Source organism: Suricata suricatta, chromosome 12 (genome assembly GCF_006229205.1).
Source record: "Suricata suricatta isolate VVHF042 chromosome 12, meerkat_22Aug2017_6uvM2_HiC, whole genome shotgun sequence".
NCBI classification, from domain to species: domain Eukaryota; kingdom Metazoa; phylum Chordata; class Mammalia; order Carnivora; family Herpestidae; genus Suricata; species Suricata suricatta.
In genome coordinates this window covers 91705595-91726070 of record NC_043711.1, presented here as the reverse complement: position 1 = coordinate 91726070, position 20476 = coordinate 91705595, and the positions used below count along the sequence as shown (strand labels likewise).

The following is a 20476-nucleotide window of genomic DNA, read 5'->3' as shown; positions in this document are numbered from 1 at the left end:
ACGGGGACAAATGGCAGCTACACGTGTGGCGGGCACAGCACAGCATAGAGAGAAGCTGAATCCCTCTGTTGCACCCCTGAGGCTCACACAACGTTACGTGTCAACTATGCTTCAATAAAAAGCTTTTTACATAGGGAGGTATAAGGATTGGAAAGGAAGAGAGAGAGTTGTTAATGCTTACAGATGATACGTCTTCAGATGAGGTCAGTTACATATGAGGTGAGCATCATGAGGTTCAGTTACAGATGAAAACTGAACCTCATGAGAAACTATTAAAACTCATGAGAAAATACATTGAGTTTGCGATGGCAAAAATCAATATGCGAAAAAATTAACGGCATGCTTACACACCAGAAACTGTTAAATATGCAGAAAGAGGGAAAGATCCTATATTCACAATAACCGTAAGATAGATAACTAGCTAAAAATGAACCAAGGCAAAGTTTGCAAAAATTATGTGAAAATAATAACATTTTTTTTCTTTTTCAGATTAAACTTTATTGAATGACTTGAAGAGGGCTTGGATAGACTGCTCATTGTTTTTATATTTGGGGAGACTTACTGTGGTAAATATTTTGGCTGCTCCTAGTAATTTATGGCTGTGATACCACTTTAATGAAATCTCAACAGATCTTTTTAAGGACCTGGAAAATTGACTCTAAAATGTATATGGTACAGTAAATGTGCTACAAGAGCCTAAACGATTCTGAATAAGCAAAACAGAAGTGCGCTGCAAAGGACCAAGATATATAAAACATATGTGTTAATTAAAAAAGCCCCAAAGAATGCCAGTTCGAGGTCGACAGACTGAGCGAGAACACCTAATGTAGTGCAGACACACGTCCATCGATAAGTGAAAACTTGGTACAAATAGCTGTGGTTTTATAAATGAACAGGAGATCAATGAGTTGGGGAACAACTGGCATTTCATATTGGAAAAAATTGAAACAAAATCCCTAGTTTAAACTTTTTATAAAAAATAAATTCCAGATGGATGAATGACAGAAATGTGGGGAAAAAAACTTCTAAAAACGTTTGAAGAAAATATAGGAAATTGTTCTCAGATGAAGATAGTTTGCTTAATATTGCCATAAAAAGTATAACCCATATGGATGCCTGAATGGCTCAGTCAGTTAAGCGACTTCGGCTCTGAGCTCACCGTTCGTGGGTTTGAGCCCCGCATCGGGCTCTGTGCTGACAGCTCAGAGCCTGGAGCCTGCTTTGGATTCTGTGTCTCCCTTTCTCTGCCCCTCCCCTGCTCACACTCTGTTTCTCTCTCTCTTTCTCTTTAAATAAACATTAAAAAAATAAAGTATAACCCATAAGGGAAGAAGGGCGTAAAATCGACCCCATAAAAACATAAAGAATTTTTTTTTTCAAAGACAACACCAAGGACAAAGTTGATGCTAATATGCTAACTGATGCTTCTCTCTGGAGCTCATTCATCATTTGCACATGAGACCCATTAACTGCACAAACTAGAGGTGACCCTCCCAGGGTTCTCTTCTCTGACCCCCAGCTTTGGACACGTAGCCTCAGTTCGTAGGCAGCCCTCTGTCAACCTCATCCAAGGTGTTCCCTCCTCCGTCACATTATATGAGAGGCCAGCTCTGAGCTTTATTTTTGCTGTTTGTAAAATCAGATGACTGTAACACCTCTCACTGTCATTGTCATGAGGTTTGAAGGTGATAAAGCACTCAGTACTGTGCCTGGCATGTAAACGCGCTCAGTAACTATTAGCTGTGATTATCTAAGGGAGCGTATTTACTACGGGTGGGGGGAGTAGGGATTTGAGAGCAGATCGGTCTAACTTCAACGTCCCTGATCTTTTAATAAAAGTCCCTGAAATCGAGCGGAAGGAGTTAGAAGTTGGTCCTTTGGGGGCTGTTTCCTGGGAGCCTGGGGTCTGTACCTCCTTGCTCTGGAGTTTCATGGCGTAGTTTTGCTCTAGTATAGCTGACAATCACCTTGTCTCCAACGCTTGCTCTTCTCACCAACATTTCACATTGTAGGATAAAAATACATTCAGAAAAGTACATAAAATGAGAGCATGATTTAATGGATAATTATAAGGCAAATACACCACCAAGGTCATGTCTGTTTTCAGTCTGGTTTCTCACGCCCCCAGACCACTTCTTTATGGACAGGTCACAAAGGGTCTTTTCTGTTGTTCGTAAACAGGCACCTTCCTTTTGGGAAATATCCAGGTCCTGGGGGGAAAATGTGAGAAACACCTGGTCTGAAATCCGACACGATCACAAATCATTTCGAGCATGGCAAGGTCTCAGGAGCTCCAGCCTTGGAAGCTCCCCGGCTTCTGCTTCAGATTCAGACATTTGCTGCCCCTGTCCCCCAGCCTCCTTTCTCCTCCCCTCTGGGGTCTCTAGCCCTCCTTTGTACTGATTTCTTTTCTGAGTGCAACTATGTCTCTCAGGCTCCCTAGAATTGCAGTGAAGAATCCAACCTGGACAAATAGCAAAACTTCAATCCGAGGAAGTGTGTCCGAGAAAGCACTGAAGACCCAGCTGCTCTTGATGCTTGGAGATGGACTCTCCCAAGTTCTCATCCCTTCTCAGCCTCTTTTTGTCCCATGACTACGTGTCTCCTTTCCAAACCTCCCACTGCTGCTGCCATTCCTGCATCCAGCAAGTGTCCTAGGGCTTCAGCCTTGGGGCTCTTCACATCAGGGGAAGGAAAGCTATGGAGGACCGGAGATGAACAGATGGCCACTGGTGGTCTCTTCCCGGGTTCATTCACTCAGCCATTCATGTATCCAGTGGTTCATTCATTCATTCAATTGTTCTTACGTGTTAGGCTTTGGGGTAAGTAGTTTATTTAATAGAAAATAGTTTATTTAATAGAACTTCTGGAATTTACTACCTACATTTATTGAGACCTACTGACTATCAGTACTAATAAAAAGCAAAACTGATATAAGTTTTCTCCCCCCAGAAGATCGTAGCTTAGTGTGGAGACATACACATCAATAGGCAGAGAGATAGGTAAAAAGAGGCACAGAAAGGGACATCTAACACAGAAAGGGAGTCGGAGACCCCCAACTCCTCTAACACTAATAGATGGCAGGGCATATGGTATCTGTGAGTGAAAGAGGAAAAAGTGCATCAGACAGAAGCATGGGCTTGAGCCTTAGGGTGAAGAGGAACCAGAGGTGAGGTACAGTGGCCTTTCTTTAGAAGGGGCGCCACAATCTTCTCCTGTACCCTCTTCTCACACTTTTTTTTGCAGTGTTTTAAAAAAAATTTTAAAAAGAGTTTATTGTCAAATTGGTTTCCATACAACACCCAGTGCTTTTCCCCACAAGTGCCCTCCTCCATCACCACCACCTCTTTCCCTCCCTCCCCCTTTCCCTTCAATCCTCAGTTCATTTTCAGTATTCAATAGTCTCTCAAGTTTTGTGTCCCTCTTTCCCCAACTCTCTTACCCTCTTTCCCTCCCCCTGGTCCTCCATTAGGTTTCTCCTGTTCTCCTGTTAGACCTATGAGTGCAAACATATGGTATCTGTCCTCTGCCTGACTTATTTCGCTTAGCCTGACACACTCGAGGTCCATCCACTTTCCTACAAATGGCCAGATTTCCTCCTTTCTCATTGCCATGTAGTACTCCATTGTATATATAAATCACATCTTCTTGATCCACTCATCAGGTGATGGACATTTAGGCTTTTTCCATGATTTGGCTATTGTAGAAAGTGCTGCTATGAACATTGGGGTACATGTGCTCCTATGCGTCAGCACTTCTGTATCCCTGGGGTAAATCCCCAGCAGTGCTATTGCTGGGTCATAAGGGAGTTCTATGGATAGTTTTTTGAGGAACCTCCACACTGTTTTCCAGAGCGGCTGCACCAGTTTACATTCCCACCAACAGTGTAGGAGGGTGCCCGTCTCTGCACACTCTCGCCAGCGTCTATAGTCTCTTGATGTGTTCATTTTAGCCACTCTGACTGGCGTGAGGTGGTGTCTCAGTGTGGTTTTGATTTGTGACCCTCTTCCCACCATAAACCTTAGGAGACCAGGCTGCGGACAGAGCCAAGCCAGGCCCTTGAGAACAGGAGAGGCCATTGGCAGTGGGGTGGGGCATCCTCAGCCTGTGTTGAGTGACAGTGACGTCAGTTTCAGATGAGACCTTTGTCTTCTTCTAGTTCAATTTTCTCAGGTACAGGTGGAGAAATTGAGGCTCAGAGAGCCACCATGTCCTGACCAAGGTCACACAATGAGTCAATGACAAAAACTCTAGAATCTGGGAGTAGATTAAGTTGACAGCTAACTGAACTGAGTATGATCTTTCAATATATAATAATCTCAGTCGGTGGAAGGCTGATATCTTTCTGTGAGCCCCAATTTGTGTGTGTGTGTATGTGTGTGTGTGTGTGTGTGTGTGTGTGTGTGTGTGTGGTGTTAGTGCCAAGATTTGAATCCAGATTGGGTTAATTCTGATGCTCATGCATTTACCCACTACATTGTACCACATCTATGTGTCCTATTAACTTTTGTATCCCTGGGGCCTGGCATAGTGCCTTGTTCATAGTAGGCTCAATAGTCTTATAAGATACACGATATAGGAGGAGACCATAATGGTTGGATGGAAAAGATGGGGTAAGAATCTGGGATCCAAATCAGGTCAGAAAGGACATGGCCAAATAGGGCAAGGCTCCTGGTATTAGCTGGCAGTGACCAAATTCCGAGAAACCATATTTCACATATGGTAACTAATTTACTGCGTGACTATGGATGGGGGGGGGGTCACCTCCCTTTGGGATTCTGTTTTCTGCTCTGTAAAATAGATTGGCCTAAATATATTCTGAAGTACATTTCAGTGCAAACAGTCAATGATTTTAAGATCAGAAGCAAGTATAAGCAGCTTAGGGAAGAGAGCTATCTGGTTATGTCCCATCTTCTGTGCTTACGGATTACTTGTTAAGCAAAATGTCGTCTTATAAGTTCTTGTTCAAATTCAGGAGCCATTACCAACTGCTCAGTGACAGATTCTTTTAAGATCGTGCGCACCAACAGAGCTACTATTCAGAAGATATTAGACAATTCCAAACTCCAAACCTCATGAAGGTGTGTACATGAATTAATCAGAGGACAGGGAGAGGGAGAGGGTGGCAGGTCAGCAGGATCCCAGACCCTCTAACCTTTTCCTGGGTGATTATGGTGAGAACCAGAAATTGAACCCAAAGCCACGGCTACCCCAATGATCTATAAACAATGACAGAAATCATTTCAATAGAGATGTCAATCTGTATTTCCTGTATGAAAACTATGAGGCACACACAAGGTTAGTAAATGATGCCCATTTCCTTCCTTTCCTTCCTCCATCAATATATAACTCATGTGTTTTATTTATTTATTTATTTATTTTAAGGAATGACTTTGGTTAGCTGTCTAATTGGAGAGGATCCTAAAATTAAATTTACATGGAAGCACCACTGATCGATAATTTGATTCTCATTCACAGGAGGAAAAATAGCACCAAATAAGACAGTTATTGTCAGGTATTTGTTGTCTGAAACTAGTTATCTTTTTTTTAAATGTTTTTTTTTTTTTTTATTTTGGATACAGAGAGAGACGGAGCATGAGAGGGGGAGGGTCAGAGAGAGAAGGAGACACAGAACTGGAAGCAGGCTCCAGGCTCTGAGCTAGCTGTCAGCACAGAGCCTGACGTGGGGCTCGAACCCACGAACGTGAGATCTGACCTGAGCCGAAGACGGAGGCTTAACCGACTGAGCCACCCAGGCGCCCCTGAAACTAGTTATCTTTTGACTTCATTTTAAAATAATCAATGTTGTTGAATGTTAAGGATATGAAGGTACCTAATAAGAGCCCAAAATTTGTTCTGCTTTATTTACTAAAGGGTAGCAGAAAAATACACATCATTTAGATTTCCCAGTTGGAGATATATATTCACACACATATACACACACACATATAAACACATACATATAAACATAAATATGTGTGTGTGTGTGTGTACACATTTACAAATAGACATTCTGGAAATTAAAAATGACTGGAAAATAAAAATAGAAGGTTTAGGGGCATCTGGGTGGCTCAGTCAGTTAAGCATCCTACTTGGGCTCAGGTTATGACCTCACAGTTCATGGGTTTGAACACCACATCGGTCTCTGTACTGACAGTTCAGAGCCTGGAGCCTTTCTTCGAATTCTGTACTCCCTCTCTCTCTGGCCCTCCCCTGCTCACGCTGTCTCTTTTGCCCTCTCTCAAAAATAAATAGATAAATAAACACTAATAAAAATAAAAATAAATAAAAAATAAAAATGACTGGGGAATAAAAATAGAAGGTCTAATAATTAGCCAATGGAAGTTCCCAAAGGAGAATGGAGAGAATGGCAGAGAAGCAACATTCAAATAGATAAATGGAAGAAAAAAAACCTCAGAATTAAATGAAGACACACATCTTCAGATTAAAAGTACACATTGAGGACTGAGCAGAAGAAATAAAAGACAAATATGACTTGATAAGACTTCTGCCTATGACTACTAATGAAGCAAATGGATCAGCCGTCAACTAAGTAAGAAACCCAAATGTCAGCAGCAATGGTCAAGGATTGCTCGTGCCAAAATGGAGATCCACACGAAGTGCACCCTATGAAGTGAATTCCCAAAAAGGCACACTTCCTCCTCCCCCAAAGGGCATTCTCAGCAGTGCTTCCCTGATGTGTAGCCACGAAAGGCACTGGCCAAGAGAGAGGCTTCCAGAGAGCAGAGTCGGGTCAGCAAGACCAAGAAAGGCACTCCACTTCCAGAATGGAAGCCCTCACATCCCTGTCTTCTGGGATATACAATATGAACCATGGACCAGTGACTGCCTACATGTTGCTTCACATGTTTCTCTTTAGCAAATAGGAGTTACTCAGTTCTCATCCTACCATTTTATGTTGGGTATGTTCAAAATGGTTCAATTTACTGAAGCTTATTTTGTTTAAGCTTATTGTATTTACTTAATCTGTACAGTCTACAGAGAGCCTTACCTGGACTTCACTGAGAGAACTGCTGTCATCCAGATTCCGGCCATAAAGGTAGTACTAGAAGAGACATTTTGTTGTCTTCCTTGGGAGAGAGTTTGAGTACACTTTGGTGTAACTGTTGGTGGTTTGGGAAGTGTTTGAATGGGAATTTATGACCTTGTTGATTTTGGGAGCCATGAGGGTTAGACTTTAGAAGACATTGTTGTCTTTACCACTGGGCATCCTGTCACCCTTCTGGTAGCTCTACCCATATTTCTCCTGGAGAATCGCTCCATCTTCCACTTTCTGAAAATCACATTGTATTTAGGATTTTCACTCAACGATAAGCAGTGACCTTGGCTTAAAACAATCAGTACATCCACGTCTCTAGCCTCAATCATGGGTTCGAAGGTTTACTTCTAGTCAGTTCTAAGCATCTGGGTCACCCAGAAGTGTTTTGGCTTTCTCGCTGGATGTGGCTTTGAGAAGATGGAAGGAGGTGTGACAGCCATATGACAAAGTCCAGGAGAGAGCCTCACTCTGTTGGGCAGTGGAATGGAGAGAATCTTCTGGGAACTGTAAGTTGAGCTGTTGGTCAAATTGCACCTGAAAATAACACCTGTTCTTAGTTTATTAGTTTCCTAAGCCAGTAAATCCTGCTTTTCCCTTTGCCTATGTGAATTAGAGTTTTCTCTCAAGTGTAGCTGCAACGGGTTCTGACACAGTCCTCCACCGCGCTCCAAACTTGGCGATGCAAGATGGCGGTCTGCTCATTCCAGCAGCAGTAGGGGTGCTGGAATGTTTTCCATTTTACCCTCTTCCTGTTCTTTGAGGCTTGGGGGTCCTCCCTGGAGCAGATAAGGCATTATTATTGAGCCAGAGCTGTGGGTGTCTGATTGAGCTTCCTAACTATGTAACATTAGCTCAGAAAAGCCCACCCAGTTCTGGAAGGGGAAGGAAGTAAAGAAAGTATAAGTCACAAGGCTGGGAAAGGGCCATCACAACCACTGAGTCTGCCCCCACTATAAAATCCAACAACTTTGCCGCTTTGTGGTGATTCCCACCCTTGAAATCCTGGCACCTGAGGCTGTGGAAATTGCCAACAATTGTTGCAAAGTCATGGAAGAGGCTCTGGCTAGAGGGCAGGTGGCCACAGTGGACCCCCTGCTTCTGCCAGGGGAGTTTCTGAGCATCCAGAAGTATGTTTCGTCTCCCATTCTGTGGCTCTTCTTATCTGCCTATGTCTAACTGACCTTAAATCCGTGTTTCTCTCTCTCTTTATCTCTTCACTCTGTCCCTGATTCCAGATCTGTCTCATTCTCAGTCTGGGTCCCTCACTGGTTTTCTCCTCCTTTTTCTTTCACAATCTTTGTTTGACTAGTTGTCTTTGCTGCTGTCTCCCAGTCTCTGTCATTCTGTTCTTAAACTATAACTCTGTTCTCTGACTTTCTCCCATCACTGTTACTCTGTTGGTCTCTGGTTCTGGGAGTCTTTGACCTTCCCTGCGATGAAACCCCTTAGCTGGGCACCCTGTCCTTGTCCTTGGGCACCATTTCTCCTTGAGCCAGGTAACCGGCTCACCTTCTCTCCTGCTTCCGCAGAGTCCGAGTGTCCCAGTTGCTGTGGGTCCTTCCTTTGGCTTTGAGACTGCCATCTTCCTCTCGCTCTGGGAAGTACGTCCTAATGTTCAGGGTTAAGAATGGCATCTTAAGCCTCAACAATCCCCCTGAATCTTTGGTCTGCCTTCTCAGAAACTGGCTTCTTCTTCCCTGAATGCCACACCCTCAAGTTCCAGAGTGACCGGAATTGTTGGAGAAACAGGAATGTCAACATCAGATTTGTGGCCACAAATTTCAGGATTCCCGGACACTCTAGGCTTAGGTGATTAGAGCCTGATTAGGCAAAGAGGGACCAGGAAGGGTAGAGTCTGCCACCACACAATTTCAGAGCATATGGAAGGTGGATGGGGGGCAGGGGGGAGAGAACGAACTGCACAGCCAGTAAATTTCAGTCTGTCATTCCATGGTCAGTCAGTCAGTCAGCAAACCAAACACCTAGCCACCCAGTCCCTCAGTGTCCTAGGTGGTCTGCTGGCCAGGTAAGCTTTAGTGCTGAATGGTGGCCCATTCTGCTTGCAGGAGTGTGAAGAGCCAGCCCCGGGACTACAGTAGGTAGCAGAAATGACCTCCACCACCCCAGGCAGGGGACGGCTGGCTCTTGGAGTGCTTGGTGGGTGTGAGGGCTTCTGTCTTCCAGCCTGTGGCTTCCTTCTCTCCAACTGAGGTGAGGCCTGGGGGGTTTTCAGTGGTGCCCTTCCTGGGAAGGCGTTCATCATCACAGAGGGGTTTTCAGTGGTGCCCTTCCTGGGAAGGCGTTCATCATCACAGACTTCAAGGAAAGGGCAGTCAGTGTCAAGGATATTTCAGGCATCACAAGGAACCACGCAGGAAATCAACGTGCTCCTCCCCTATGTCTGGTTTATGTCACCAAACTCCTTTTAATTGACGCCCTCTCCCCCCACCATGGCCTCAGTGTCCTGGAACTCCGGCCCTTGGGTGGGAGCTGCCCAACCCCTCACCGCTCAGCAAGGCTTCTGCTATTCTATCTACCTTTCTGCATCTCTCTTGCTTGCTGTTTTAGAGCCTCAGGTATCATCTGGGCGTCTCCAGCCTGGGTCTGGGAGTGAAGCCTTCGGAGGGACCAGAAAGAGGCAGCGTGTCAACTGCATTCTGCAGGCTCACCGTGCGGCTGACTGGCTATGATGCCATCTTGGGACTGACTTCTCTGAGGTTCCCTTTTCTTCTCCTTAAGATGGGCTGGGAAAGTGCTTGCTTGCCTGTGAGATTCTGTATGCATGATGTCTATTTCTAGAATTATTCTCTGGGAAGGTTGGGCTCTCCGGCTCCTGACTATGGTGGGGAGGGTGCTTCTAAGGTCAAATCCCCACTGAACTCTGAGATCTGCCACCTCTAGGGATCATCGGTTCCAATGCTCAGATCTTACCTTAAGGTCTGAGGCCCAGGGGAAGCATAAGCCTTGCATGGAGTGAGGGATTCTGGCTCAGTCTCCTGAGGACCACACGGCCCTGGGGGCCAGAAGTGATGCGGTCAAGTGCAGGTCCTCCATCATCCCCATGTCCTGTGTGGGCTGCAGAGATGCTCTCCACTGGCCTCAGGCCCGGACATGCGGACCCCATACATCAGTTATCCATATGCCACATCCACCCATCATCTTGCCACCACCTCTCATGCTGCAAGGAGAGCTTCCCGGAGACTCATTTTCTTCATTTGTAAAACAGGGCCGTGTGCACACATGCCCGGTGCCCTGTGAAAATTAAGTGTGATAAAGCACGCGGGCGCCTGGGTGGCTCAGCGGGTTGAGTGTCCGACTCTTGATTTCAGCTCAGGTCTTGATCTCAGGGCTCTGAGGTCAAGCCCCACATTGGGCTCTGTGCTGGGTGTGGATCCTACTTTAAAAAATAGATAGATAGATACATAAATAAGTAATAAATATGGTAGAGCTTGCAAAGCATGCGCCACTATGACTGCCTCAATAAATGTCTCCAGGAAGTGTTTGGATGGTGAGTGTACTTGTCCAAAGTAATACGTCTCTTACGTGGTGAGGCCAGGATCAGTCCCAGGTGTGGCTGATTTCTGGGTCTGTAACGTTTGCGGGTGACCAGACCATACTCCACACGGAAGGAGCTGGAGTGCGGGGATTTGGGGAGACTTGGTCCCAGGCTGCTTCCTGCTCTGCTCCAGAGCTGAAAGTTCAGTTTCCCTTTCCCTGCTTGCCTTCTGTAAGTAGTCTTGCTTGCAGTTTCTTCATGTCCAATACCTGTTTTCTCTTGGTCATCCCAGACCCCTAAGCGTTCCCTCAAAATGAATCATAGTCTCTGATTTATCAACCTCATAGGAAACGGGTGTCTTCTCCCAGGAAGAGAGACACTCAGCCTTTGAAGGAATAAATTGCAGAGTGCTGATCTATACAGTGACCTCCTCTTGGGTAGATAAACGGACATTGCATCTCCCTTTGTTGGTTATTGCTTCCGGCTGCATCTTGGATGGATGGATGGGTGTTTATCAGCTTTGCCTAGATTCTGCTTAACCTCATAGCTCCCTGTGCATTCACATTGAAGCCTAAAAGAACAGTTCATTTCCCCCAGCTTTGTCAGGAATGGGACAAGTGACTCAAGAGGAAATTCAAATCTTGTAAAATTCGAATTTTCTCGGGGGAAGAAACGCTAAGAAGGAAGTGGCTAGGCCACCTTTTCCTCTCTGAGGGGCTTGGAGATCTGCCTGCCACATTTGTCACCTGTGGATCTCCAGAGGTGACCGAAATGACCCGCCCTGCCCTTGTTCTAACTTCTTCTCTGTCCGCCCTTTCCGTGCCAGCTCGGTGGTGTGCATCCCCAGCGTCCTCACCGCCTCGCCTGGCTACTTCTCCAGCCCTCCTGGCTTTGGTGTCTCCACTCCCCTTCAGTCATTATTGGAGATATTGTATGTTTTGTTCGAGGGAGTATTCAAGTTAAGTTATAAAGGCAACTGCAAAAGTCACAACACGGGCTGAGACTCCTGGGGTGTGTTTAGGACCTGAAGGAAGCACGATGACATTGTTTCTTAAGAAGTCACCACGTCAACTTGGGACAGATGCAGGAGCTGAGGCACAGAGACAGGCAGTGGCTGCCTCATCCATACACGAATGACCTATGACAACCTCTCTCCTGACTTCTGGATTCTGAAAGGGTTTGAGTTTGGGTTTTTGGTTTTGAGACCGAGAAAGATAATAAATTTTCGCTAAAGGCAAATGCTGTTTTCTATCAGTTTGGGGAGCGTGGAAACAATGTATAAGGTTTAATAAATGGAGGCAGAGGCGAGAGGAAAGAGAGAGACCAAGTTATGGAGCCAAGAAAGCCTTTATAGAAGTCTGCAGTTCCCGGCCAAGGTTCCGTGACTCTGGAGCGGGGAGTCAGGGAAGTCGCGCCTGGTACGGGAGGGCAAGGTGTTTTATGAGTGCAAGAGTTCCGGATTTGATCTCAGATGGGCAGATAGCCAAGTAGGGGCATCTTTGGACGGTGGCAGGATAGGATTGGCTGTTTAGTTCGGTGGGGGATGCTGGAATTCCATGGTGAGACTTTCCAGTTTGAAAGTCCAGATCAGAGAGTGGGGGTCGTCGGACCCTGGCGGTGCCTGGCACTATTCTCTGACCCGCAATAAAATGGCCGTTGGTGCTTTTCAAACGGCGCGGGTCATTCCAGGTCTGCAGGTGGGGGTTGTCAGTGCATGCAGCTCTCCACAGCAAGGTGGCCGCTTGGTCGCCCTCCCATGGCAACTCTTACACAAAGCTCCCTGGGACATGGGTCACTGGGGCCCCTGCCCTGGGCCTCAGTCTCACAGGCCCCGTGCTTTGGAGAACCTTCCTCAAAATGGTCTGTGTCCTGGGGCCCCTGGGCAGCTCAGTCAGTAAAGCTTCCAAGTTCGGCTCAGGTCATGATCTTGCGGTCCGTGGGTTCGAGCCCCACAACGGGCCCTGTGCTGACAGCTCGGAGCCTGGAGCCTGTTTCGGACTCTATCTCCCTCTCTCTCTGCACCTCTCCTGCTCATGCTCTGTCTCTCTGTCTCTCAGAAATGAATAAACATAGAAAGAATAATCTGTGTCCCCTCCGCTGCCTGGGGCCAGCAGTGCCATTGGGCTGAAGCACCAGCCCCTGACCCCTGCAGGGGTTCTGGTTCTCTTTTCTCCCCTTCGGGGCTCTTTCCCATTTTCTACGCCTTCCCTCACTGCTGCCATCCAGGGCAGTCACCCTGCAGGACCCCAGAGGCCCTTCTGATGGATTTGATTTGTTCGGGTTTTTTGTTTTTTGGGGTTTTTTTTTGCTTCTGATTGACATGTGCTCTCCATGTCACACTTGAGCCAAGCCCGATGAGGACCGGACATTGCCTGTGCAAATGGAGTGGCCCCTGTCACATCACCCTGAGCCCCTCCAGGGCTGGCTATCTAAATTGCAGGGCCTGGGGCAAAGTGAACGTGTGGGCCTTTTGTTCAAAAGTGGGGGGGAAATGCCATTAAAGGCCCCTCCCCCCCAGCTGCACTGGTAACACTAAAGAACAGCCTTTGAAGCTGAAGCCGGAAGCCAGGATACTGAGGGAAGGCGGAGGGTGATGCAGAATCAGGGCAGTGGTGCAGCAGGCATTGAAGAAACGTATTGTGAATGTGGAGGGAAGGGGCTTGCGTCCGCCAGGGCTCTGCGGAAAGACAGAAGCAATATGATATATGTAATATCAACACATACAATATTACATATTACACATACAATATCAGCACATAATGTACACGACACTATTATATGATAGATAGATGATAGAGGAGGAGAGAGAGAATGTGACATTTATTTTGGAATTGGGGAATTGGCTTATGCAATCCGGAGGCCTTGCGAGAGTGAAACCCACAGGGCAGGCTCCAAATTCAGGTAAGAGCTAATGCTGCAGTCTTGTGACTGAATTCTGCAGAGGTCAGGCAGGATTTCTAGGTTTCAGTCTTAAGGAACATTCCTGTCTCCAGGAAACGTGTTTTTGCCCTTAAGGCCTTTGACTAATTGGATGAGCCCCACTCACACTACAGAGGGTAATCTGCTGGGCTCAAAGTCTACTGACTTGAATGTTGAGTCATGTCTAAAAAATACCTTCCCAGCAACACCTAGACTGGTGTTTGACCAAACAACGGGGCACCAAAGCCTAGCCAGGTGACACAAAAACGAATCATCACAAACTTTTACATTATTTTAATACAGACAATATAAAGCCTTGGCACTCTCTGAGTCAGAATAGGTTTGTGGTCTTTTCTTGAGCTGGGAGATCTGAAACTAGTCACATCTGACCGTAAGGAACATGGAGGGGTGCCTGGATGGCTCAGTCAGTTAATCCAACTTCAGCTCAGGTCATGATCTCAGTTCGTGAGTTCAAGTCCCAGGTGGAGCTCTGTGCTGACAGCTTGGAGCCTGGAGCCTGCTTTGGATTCTGTGTCTCCCTCTTTCTCTGCGCCTTCCTGCCTCGCACTTTGTCCCTCTCTCAAAAATAAATAAACATTAAGAAAAATTATACATATACATATACATATATATACATATGAATGTATATATATGTATGTATATATATATATATATATAAAGAACACGGAGAGCTTGTTTCCAGACTCGTGGAGGAAGAAATGGCATCTGCAGACTGAGAGAAAATTTCACTTGCTCTCATTGGACAATGAACAAATACACAGGCACTTCCTCTCATTATTCCAAATCTTCATAAATAAATCACTATGCCCATCATGGGCACAGTGAATTTTGTAATGTATTAAAAAAATTTTTTTAATGTTTATTTATTTTTGAGAGAGATAGAACATGAATGGGAACGGGGATGGGGGGGCAGAGAGAGAGAGAGACAGAGAATCTGAAGCAGGCTCCAGGCCCTGAGCTGTCAGCACAGAGCTCGACATGGGGTTTGAACTCATAAACTGTGAGATCGTGACCTGAGCCTAAGCTGGACGTTCAACTGACTGAGCCACCCAGGCATCCCTGTAATATATTTTTTAATCATATTGTTTCTATAGACAGAGGGCCCTTAAGAAATATTTCCCCGGGGCCCCACACGTCCTAGAAATAGCTCTGTCCTGAAGGCTCAGCTGGGCATTTAATGGGGCAGAGCAGGCAGGGCCCAGGTCCAAGGCCTGAGGCTATAGTTTGAGCTGAACTCCCTGTGTGCCCAGTGTCCAGACTAATAAGAACATGTCCGCCATTCTGAGCGAACCAGACACTGTGCTGAGCGCTCGCTTGCCAAGTACTTACTCCTCACGGTAACTCGGTGATAGAGGAGAAACCAAGACCAAAGCTGAGGACACTGAGGCTCAGAGAGGTTCAGGGAGTTTCTTCCAGCCCAGGGAACTCTCACTTTGTCTAGGTTTTTAGTGACCATGAGGTATTGACTCCTTGTATCTTCTTCGCTGTCGCCTCAGGGCCTAGCACACTCCTGGGATGCTGTAAGAATTCATTAAGCAACTTTTGTGGGAATGAATTTAATGAATGAACGACTCTGTAGTATCTGGTAGAAGACAATGGAGGGGGTGTGAAGAGGCCTAGTGAATCAGTGTCAGGTTATGACCCGGTTAGGAGGGCAAGTGTCCGCCACCAAACTGCTTCTGGGGTTCAGCATGGGAGTAAACTGGTTTTAGCAAATCTCAGTCTGGTGCTGTGTAATAACTCATTTTGCACCTCTGGGTTTGTGCCTGCTCTTGAGGGCCTCAGTCCCTTGCTGCAAGCTGGAGGTTTGGTTTAGATCAGGAGTCAGCAAACATTTTCTGTGAAGGACCGGAGAGTGAATGTTTTAGGCTTTGGAGTAACTTTAGGTCTTTACTGTACTCACTCTGCCATTGGTAGTGGGGAAGTACCCACAGAAATACAAAAACAAATGAATGTGTGGCTGTTTCCAATAAAACTTTATTTAGAAAACAGGCATCTGTCTGGAATTTGCTCAGGGGGCTATAGTTGGCTGACCCCCTAGTCTAGATGACCTCTGAAATCCTCTTTTAATCTTCATGGTTTATGATTTAAAGACTTAGAACCAATGGTATGCAGGATGGAAATGATCGCACATTGTCGTTATCCTCCTACGGTGCCCATGACAGTCACTGCTAATGGATCACAGCACTCCTTCCTGATGGGAAAGGAGTTGGCCTTTACAATCAATCACAGATAAAGAATTCCAACTGGCGCGTTCTCCTTTTCACTCTTTAAGAAGCAAACATTCAGAACACACCAGACTCTCGGGAATGTGGAAGATAGGAGAAAACGGAAAGTGGGAAGCCTTTCCCACTCTCATCCTTGTGTGAGAGGAATCACGTCCTCCCCAGGTGGCGGAAGTGAGAGCCCAATCCTGCACATCAGCCATGTTATCTGAGCTGACAGGGCTATTCCCCATGGGCGGAAGTCAGACCCTCTGTCTCTCTCTTACTTGCCCTACTGAGTGTTCGAGTTAGGAGGGGACCCCTGGAGTTACTACTTCCCCAGGGCATACTAATTTTCTTCCTTTTCTTTTCCCACCAGAATGTAAACTGTAGAGTGACGTCAGCCCAGACAGATCTGCCGGTCAGTTGACTACTGGAGAGAAATTTACAAATTAGTTCATGTGGAGCCATTATTGCATGGTAACGCACAGCCTTTTCATGTCTATTTGAATTTCCAGAAACCTTCACTAGGAGGAATGGATGGGGAAATCCAAAGCATCTACAAGCCACATGATATAAGAGCTTGGGCTTTGCAGTCAGACAGGTTTGGGTTGAGTTTTAGACACGATGATCACTCTCTTGATAATGAGAAGTGATTTCTGTAGACTGGGTAACACACGGAGTAGGTTCATTATATGGCAGCCATATTTTTTTTAATCGTGTGAGATCTGTGGATTTGGGGGTAGAAAGCATCCCTCTAGTGTCTCAGATTGTGCACTGTAACTACATGTTTATTCTGGTGGCCAGGGAGCTGTTTGCACCTTGATCTCAGATTCATTTCAATGTTCTTCAGTTGTAAGGAATATAATTCATTGGTTCTTTTTCAAGTTCTTCCACACCCTTCATCTCTCAACTCTCTGAGAGGGGCTGATTTGTTAGTATCACCCTATTGCCTACTTGGGAAAACTGAGCTCCGAAGAGATTTTCTGTGGACAGAGCTCTTCTTTCTTCACCTTTTTCTTTGACAACTGCTTATTTTCTTTTTTAAAATGTTTATTTATTCACTCTGAGAGAGAGAGAGAGAGAGAGAGAGAGAACCCAAGCAGTCTCCACGCCTAGCATGGAGTCTGAGGTGGGGCTCAATCCCACAACTGCGAGAGCCAATATCAAGAGTCAGATGCTCAACCGACTGAGCTACCCAGACGCCGCCTATTTTTAATTTTTTAAAAAATAACCTTTACACTTAAGAAGGGACTTGAACTCAGGACCCCAAGATGAAGAGTCAAGATGCTCTACCAACTGAGCTGACCAGACACACCTGTTTGACAATCATTTAGTGAGCACTTCCCACGTATCAGGCATGGAACAGGTACTGGAGACAGGATGCTGTCAATATTTGGGGGAAATAAATATCTGCTGGTTGACTGATCCATCATCTGAACTTTTGAGAAGGAAATTGCATTGAGCAATCAGTAGAGAGTTTCACAATCCCCGAGAGTCCAGGGGGGCCTTGCACAAGGTCTTAGTTGGGAGTTTACTCTCTACAGTTTCAGCTCCAGATCTTTTTTTTTTTTTTAAGTAATCTCTATCCCCAACATGGGGTTCGAACTCATAACCCTGAGATCAAGAGTCACATGCTCCCCAGACTGAGCTGGCAGGTGCCCCTCAGCTCCAGATCTAAATAGCTTCTTTGCAGCTGGCTCTTCTCACCCTCTCCTCCCTCTCACAAGGCCAATGGGCTTGGGACCCCCAGGATACCTGAGATGGCCTCCTTATCAGTCTGGTGACATCTTCCAGGCCAGTCTCTTGCATTTCTTTTCTGGCGGTTACTCTGTTGGCCTTGCAGTCTAGCCTGGGACAGGAAAGAGCCCTGTTTCCATGGTACCAGCGTGGCTGGTCTTCACTCAGCTCCTTCCGTGTGCAATCACAGCTGGGAGGGGCCAAGGAAATTCTGTTGGGGCCACACCCACTAATGAAGATATAAAGAATGAGGTTTGGCATTGACGTTCAGAGCCATCCCAGCCCTCACAATGCAGTCCAGCAGCCTCTTCCTCCTCGTGCTTCTTGCCCTGGGCGCCCTGGTACCTTGGACTGTGGAGGGTGCTGCAGAGGGTGCTGCAAATGGTGAGTTGGAGCCATCCTGACACAATCTCGGCTGCGGGGTGGCGGCTCCTGGTGCTGTGGGGGTGTCTCCTTCTAGATGCTTTGATCTCTCAGCTTAGTTTCAAGAGACCTCCTTGAGGGTGGGGGTTCATGTCCATCTGGGCTCCAAGGACTCTGTGGGCTTCTGAGCATTGGGCTGTGTTCTTTCTTTTCTTTTCTTTTTTTCTTTTCTTTAAATGCTTATTTATTTATTCTGGAGTGAGAAAGAGCACAAGTAGGGGAAGGACAGAGTGGTGAGAAGGAGACACAGAATCTGAAGCAGGCTCCAGGCTCTGAGCTGTCAGCACAGAGCCCAAAGCAGGGTTTGAATCCATGAACCGCGAGATCAGGACCTGAGCCAAAGTTGGACGCCTAACCAACTGAGCCATCCAAAAGATCCTGGGCTGTGCTCTTTAACCAGTATCTGGTAGGCCTGACCCCACTCCCTCTCTTCCTACCTCTCTCTCTCTTTACCCTGTCCATGAATCTGCAGTCATCTGTTTCTGACTCTCCCCGGTTCCTTGTCTCTCTGTTTTCATCCTTTAGTCTCTTGTCTCTGCCTCTGGCTCTTCCTCTCAACCTGGCCCGAGTTCTCTACTTACCTTTATTTCTCTCCATCTCCTTTGCCTTGTGGAGACTTGTTTTCCCCAGAGCGGGAAACATTGGCTGGGAGTCCTTTGCCTTTTCCAGGATCTGTGGCTTTTTCTGCTCATGCGTGTGGTTTAATCAAGCCTTTCTCCCTTCACGGAGGTCAGACAGGCATTTCCCTCTGGACTTTTCGGACAGTCCCTTGGGTGATGGTCCCTCACGGGGAGTGGTGCTTTATCCAGGAGTCGTGATGGCTACTTAGCACCGCGGTCCTTCCTTAACTCTCAACATTCTCTCCAACAGCACTGAAAGCTGGAAACTGCCCTGCTGGAAGACCTGGCCGATGCCTTAATCCACCTCTGACCCCCCCGTGCCAGAGTGACTGGCAGTGTCCAGGGAGGCAGCTTTGTTGCTCTGATGTTTGCGGATTCACATGCCTGGACCCCGTCAGCGTCTCCGACCCAAGTGAGGAGATGGGGCGGGGGGGACTCAAAGGAAGGGGGTGAGCCTGAGAATGCAGCACCCGGGGGACAGGACTGGGTGCGGGTCCTGCCGACTCTGTCGGGAGGTCAGTTTTTCAGTCTATAGTTACTTGGTCGTTCAGGTAAGCAGGCCGTTGGTAGCCACCCATCCAGTCAGCACTGGACAACCAGTCACCTTCGTGGACAAGGGGCTCCGATGTGAGAGACCCAGATCCTGCCATCAGGGGGCACAGAGGCCCTGGGAAGGAGGAAGAGGTGCTGTGGGTGGAGAAGAGAGGATTCTCCCTGGGCCTGGGCCTGGGCTGGGTCTGGGTCCAGGAAGCAGGGGGTGGTGGCCGAGGCACAAGGGTTCTGACCGGCGGCTCTACTCTCACCAGCGAGGAGGAAGCCTGGTTCGTGTCCTCAGGTCAATGGCCAGTGTCTGATCCTGAGCCCCCGCAACTACTGTAACATCGACGGTGACTGCGTGGGTGACTACAAGTGCTGTACAGGCCTGTGCGGGAAATCCTGCGTGGAACCTGAATTAGGTAAGGAGAGGCCCCGGGCCCACCCATTCCCTTCCCGCCAGTCCTCTCGGTCCCAAGCCTCTGGCAGCCCTTGTGTGTGAGCAGGGAAGCTCCTGATCTCTCCCCCAGGACAGCCTCTGTCTGGGCCCCTTGTCCCTCAAGGGCACCACTCCCCAGGCCCCAAGGTCAGGATTTCCATGGCATCACTCGTGAGGGCCCCCAGCAAGTCAGAGTCTCAGTCTCCTTATCTGTAAAATGGAAGTAATGAAAGTGCTTTGTCAAGCACTGTGTGCCGTAAGAATTTATTATTAAGATGATCTCCAGCATATTGTCTAGGGTCAAAGCCCAAAGGATCAGTGGATGTTAGGGCTAATCCAGGCGAATGCTCTGAGTTTAGAGTTCTGTACTAAAACGGAGACTTGAACTTAGTGTCCTGATACCAAGACTCTTTCACTGTATCACCATCTTGCTATTTTCTTTGTCTCGGGAAGTTTCTTGGGGGGGAGAACAGGGAGATAATTTGTCTGGTTCCTGTATTGGAGCCCTGATCTGATTTTTCTCTCATAGCCTGATTCCTGCCATTTGGAAGACGCTCTGGATTCCTACTTTGTGTCCGGGACTTGGATCACTGGGGCACCCCATGGTGAAGGCTCGGTTCTACCCCCCAGATCTCTTTTGGAGAAAGGAGTCCACACAGTGGGCTTTCAGGAAATTGATTGGTGAATAAATAAATGAACGTATTTCTTTGTGTCCATGTGCTTCTGTGGTTGCTGGGGCGGCGGGGCGGGCGGGATGTGGTGAAGGAATGTGTGGCTATGAGGCTTCCCTCCTGTATGTGCCGAGTGGAAGGGGAGACTTCGGGGCCAGACAGACACGAATATAGATCATGAGTCTGAAAACACCGGTTCTGAGATTTGGGACACAGGGCTTTGTCTCATACCTCTTCATTTCTTCAGCTGCAAAGTGGCAACAAAAATCAGTTTCCTCCTGCGTTTGCAGCATTGGGGTACTCAATGCACATGAAACAAAGAGCAACGGTGTTAGGCCACAGCAGCCTC

The 20476-nt window shown here is 47.1% G+C and overlaps 1 protein-coding gene across 1 annotated transcript; it reads left to right on the top strand.

The window, feature by feature from the left end:
* Positions 1 to 17697: 17697 nt before the first annotated feature.
* On the top strand, positions 17698 to 20158 carry LOC115274283 (antileukoproteinase-like). Its single transcript, XM_029917728.1, has 4 exons — positions 17698 to 17824; positions 18734 to 18895; positions 19290 to 19439; positions 19986 to 20158. The coding sequence occupies exons 1-4, from the start codon at positions 17731 to 17733 to the stop codon at positions 19988 to 19990; spliced, it is 411 nt and encodes a 136-aa protein (XP_029773588.1). The 5' UTR covers positions 17698 to 17730; the 3' UTR covers positions 19991 to 20158.
* Positions 20159 to 20476: the final 318 nt, after the last annotated feature.

What these genes read in the sequence shown, in the direction of transcription:
- LOC115274283 (XM_029917728.1), top strand. Translation starts at nt 17,731, where the DNA reads ATGCAGTCCAGCAGCCTCTTCCTCCTCGTGCTTCTTGCCCTGGGCGCC. An exon ending in TGCAGAGGGTGCTGCAAATG is followed by an intron (nt 17,825 to 18,733) that starts GTGAGTTGGAGC and finishes TCTCTCCAACAG; the next exon opens with CACTGAAAGCTGGAAACTGC. An exon ending in CGTCAGCGTCTCCGACCCAA is followed by an intron (nt 18,896 to 19,289) that starts GTGAGGAGATGG and finishes TACTCTCACCAG; the next exon opens with CGAGGAGGAAGCCTGGTTCG.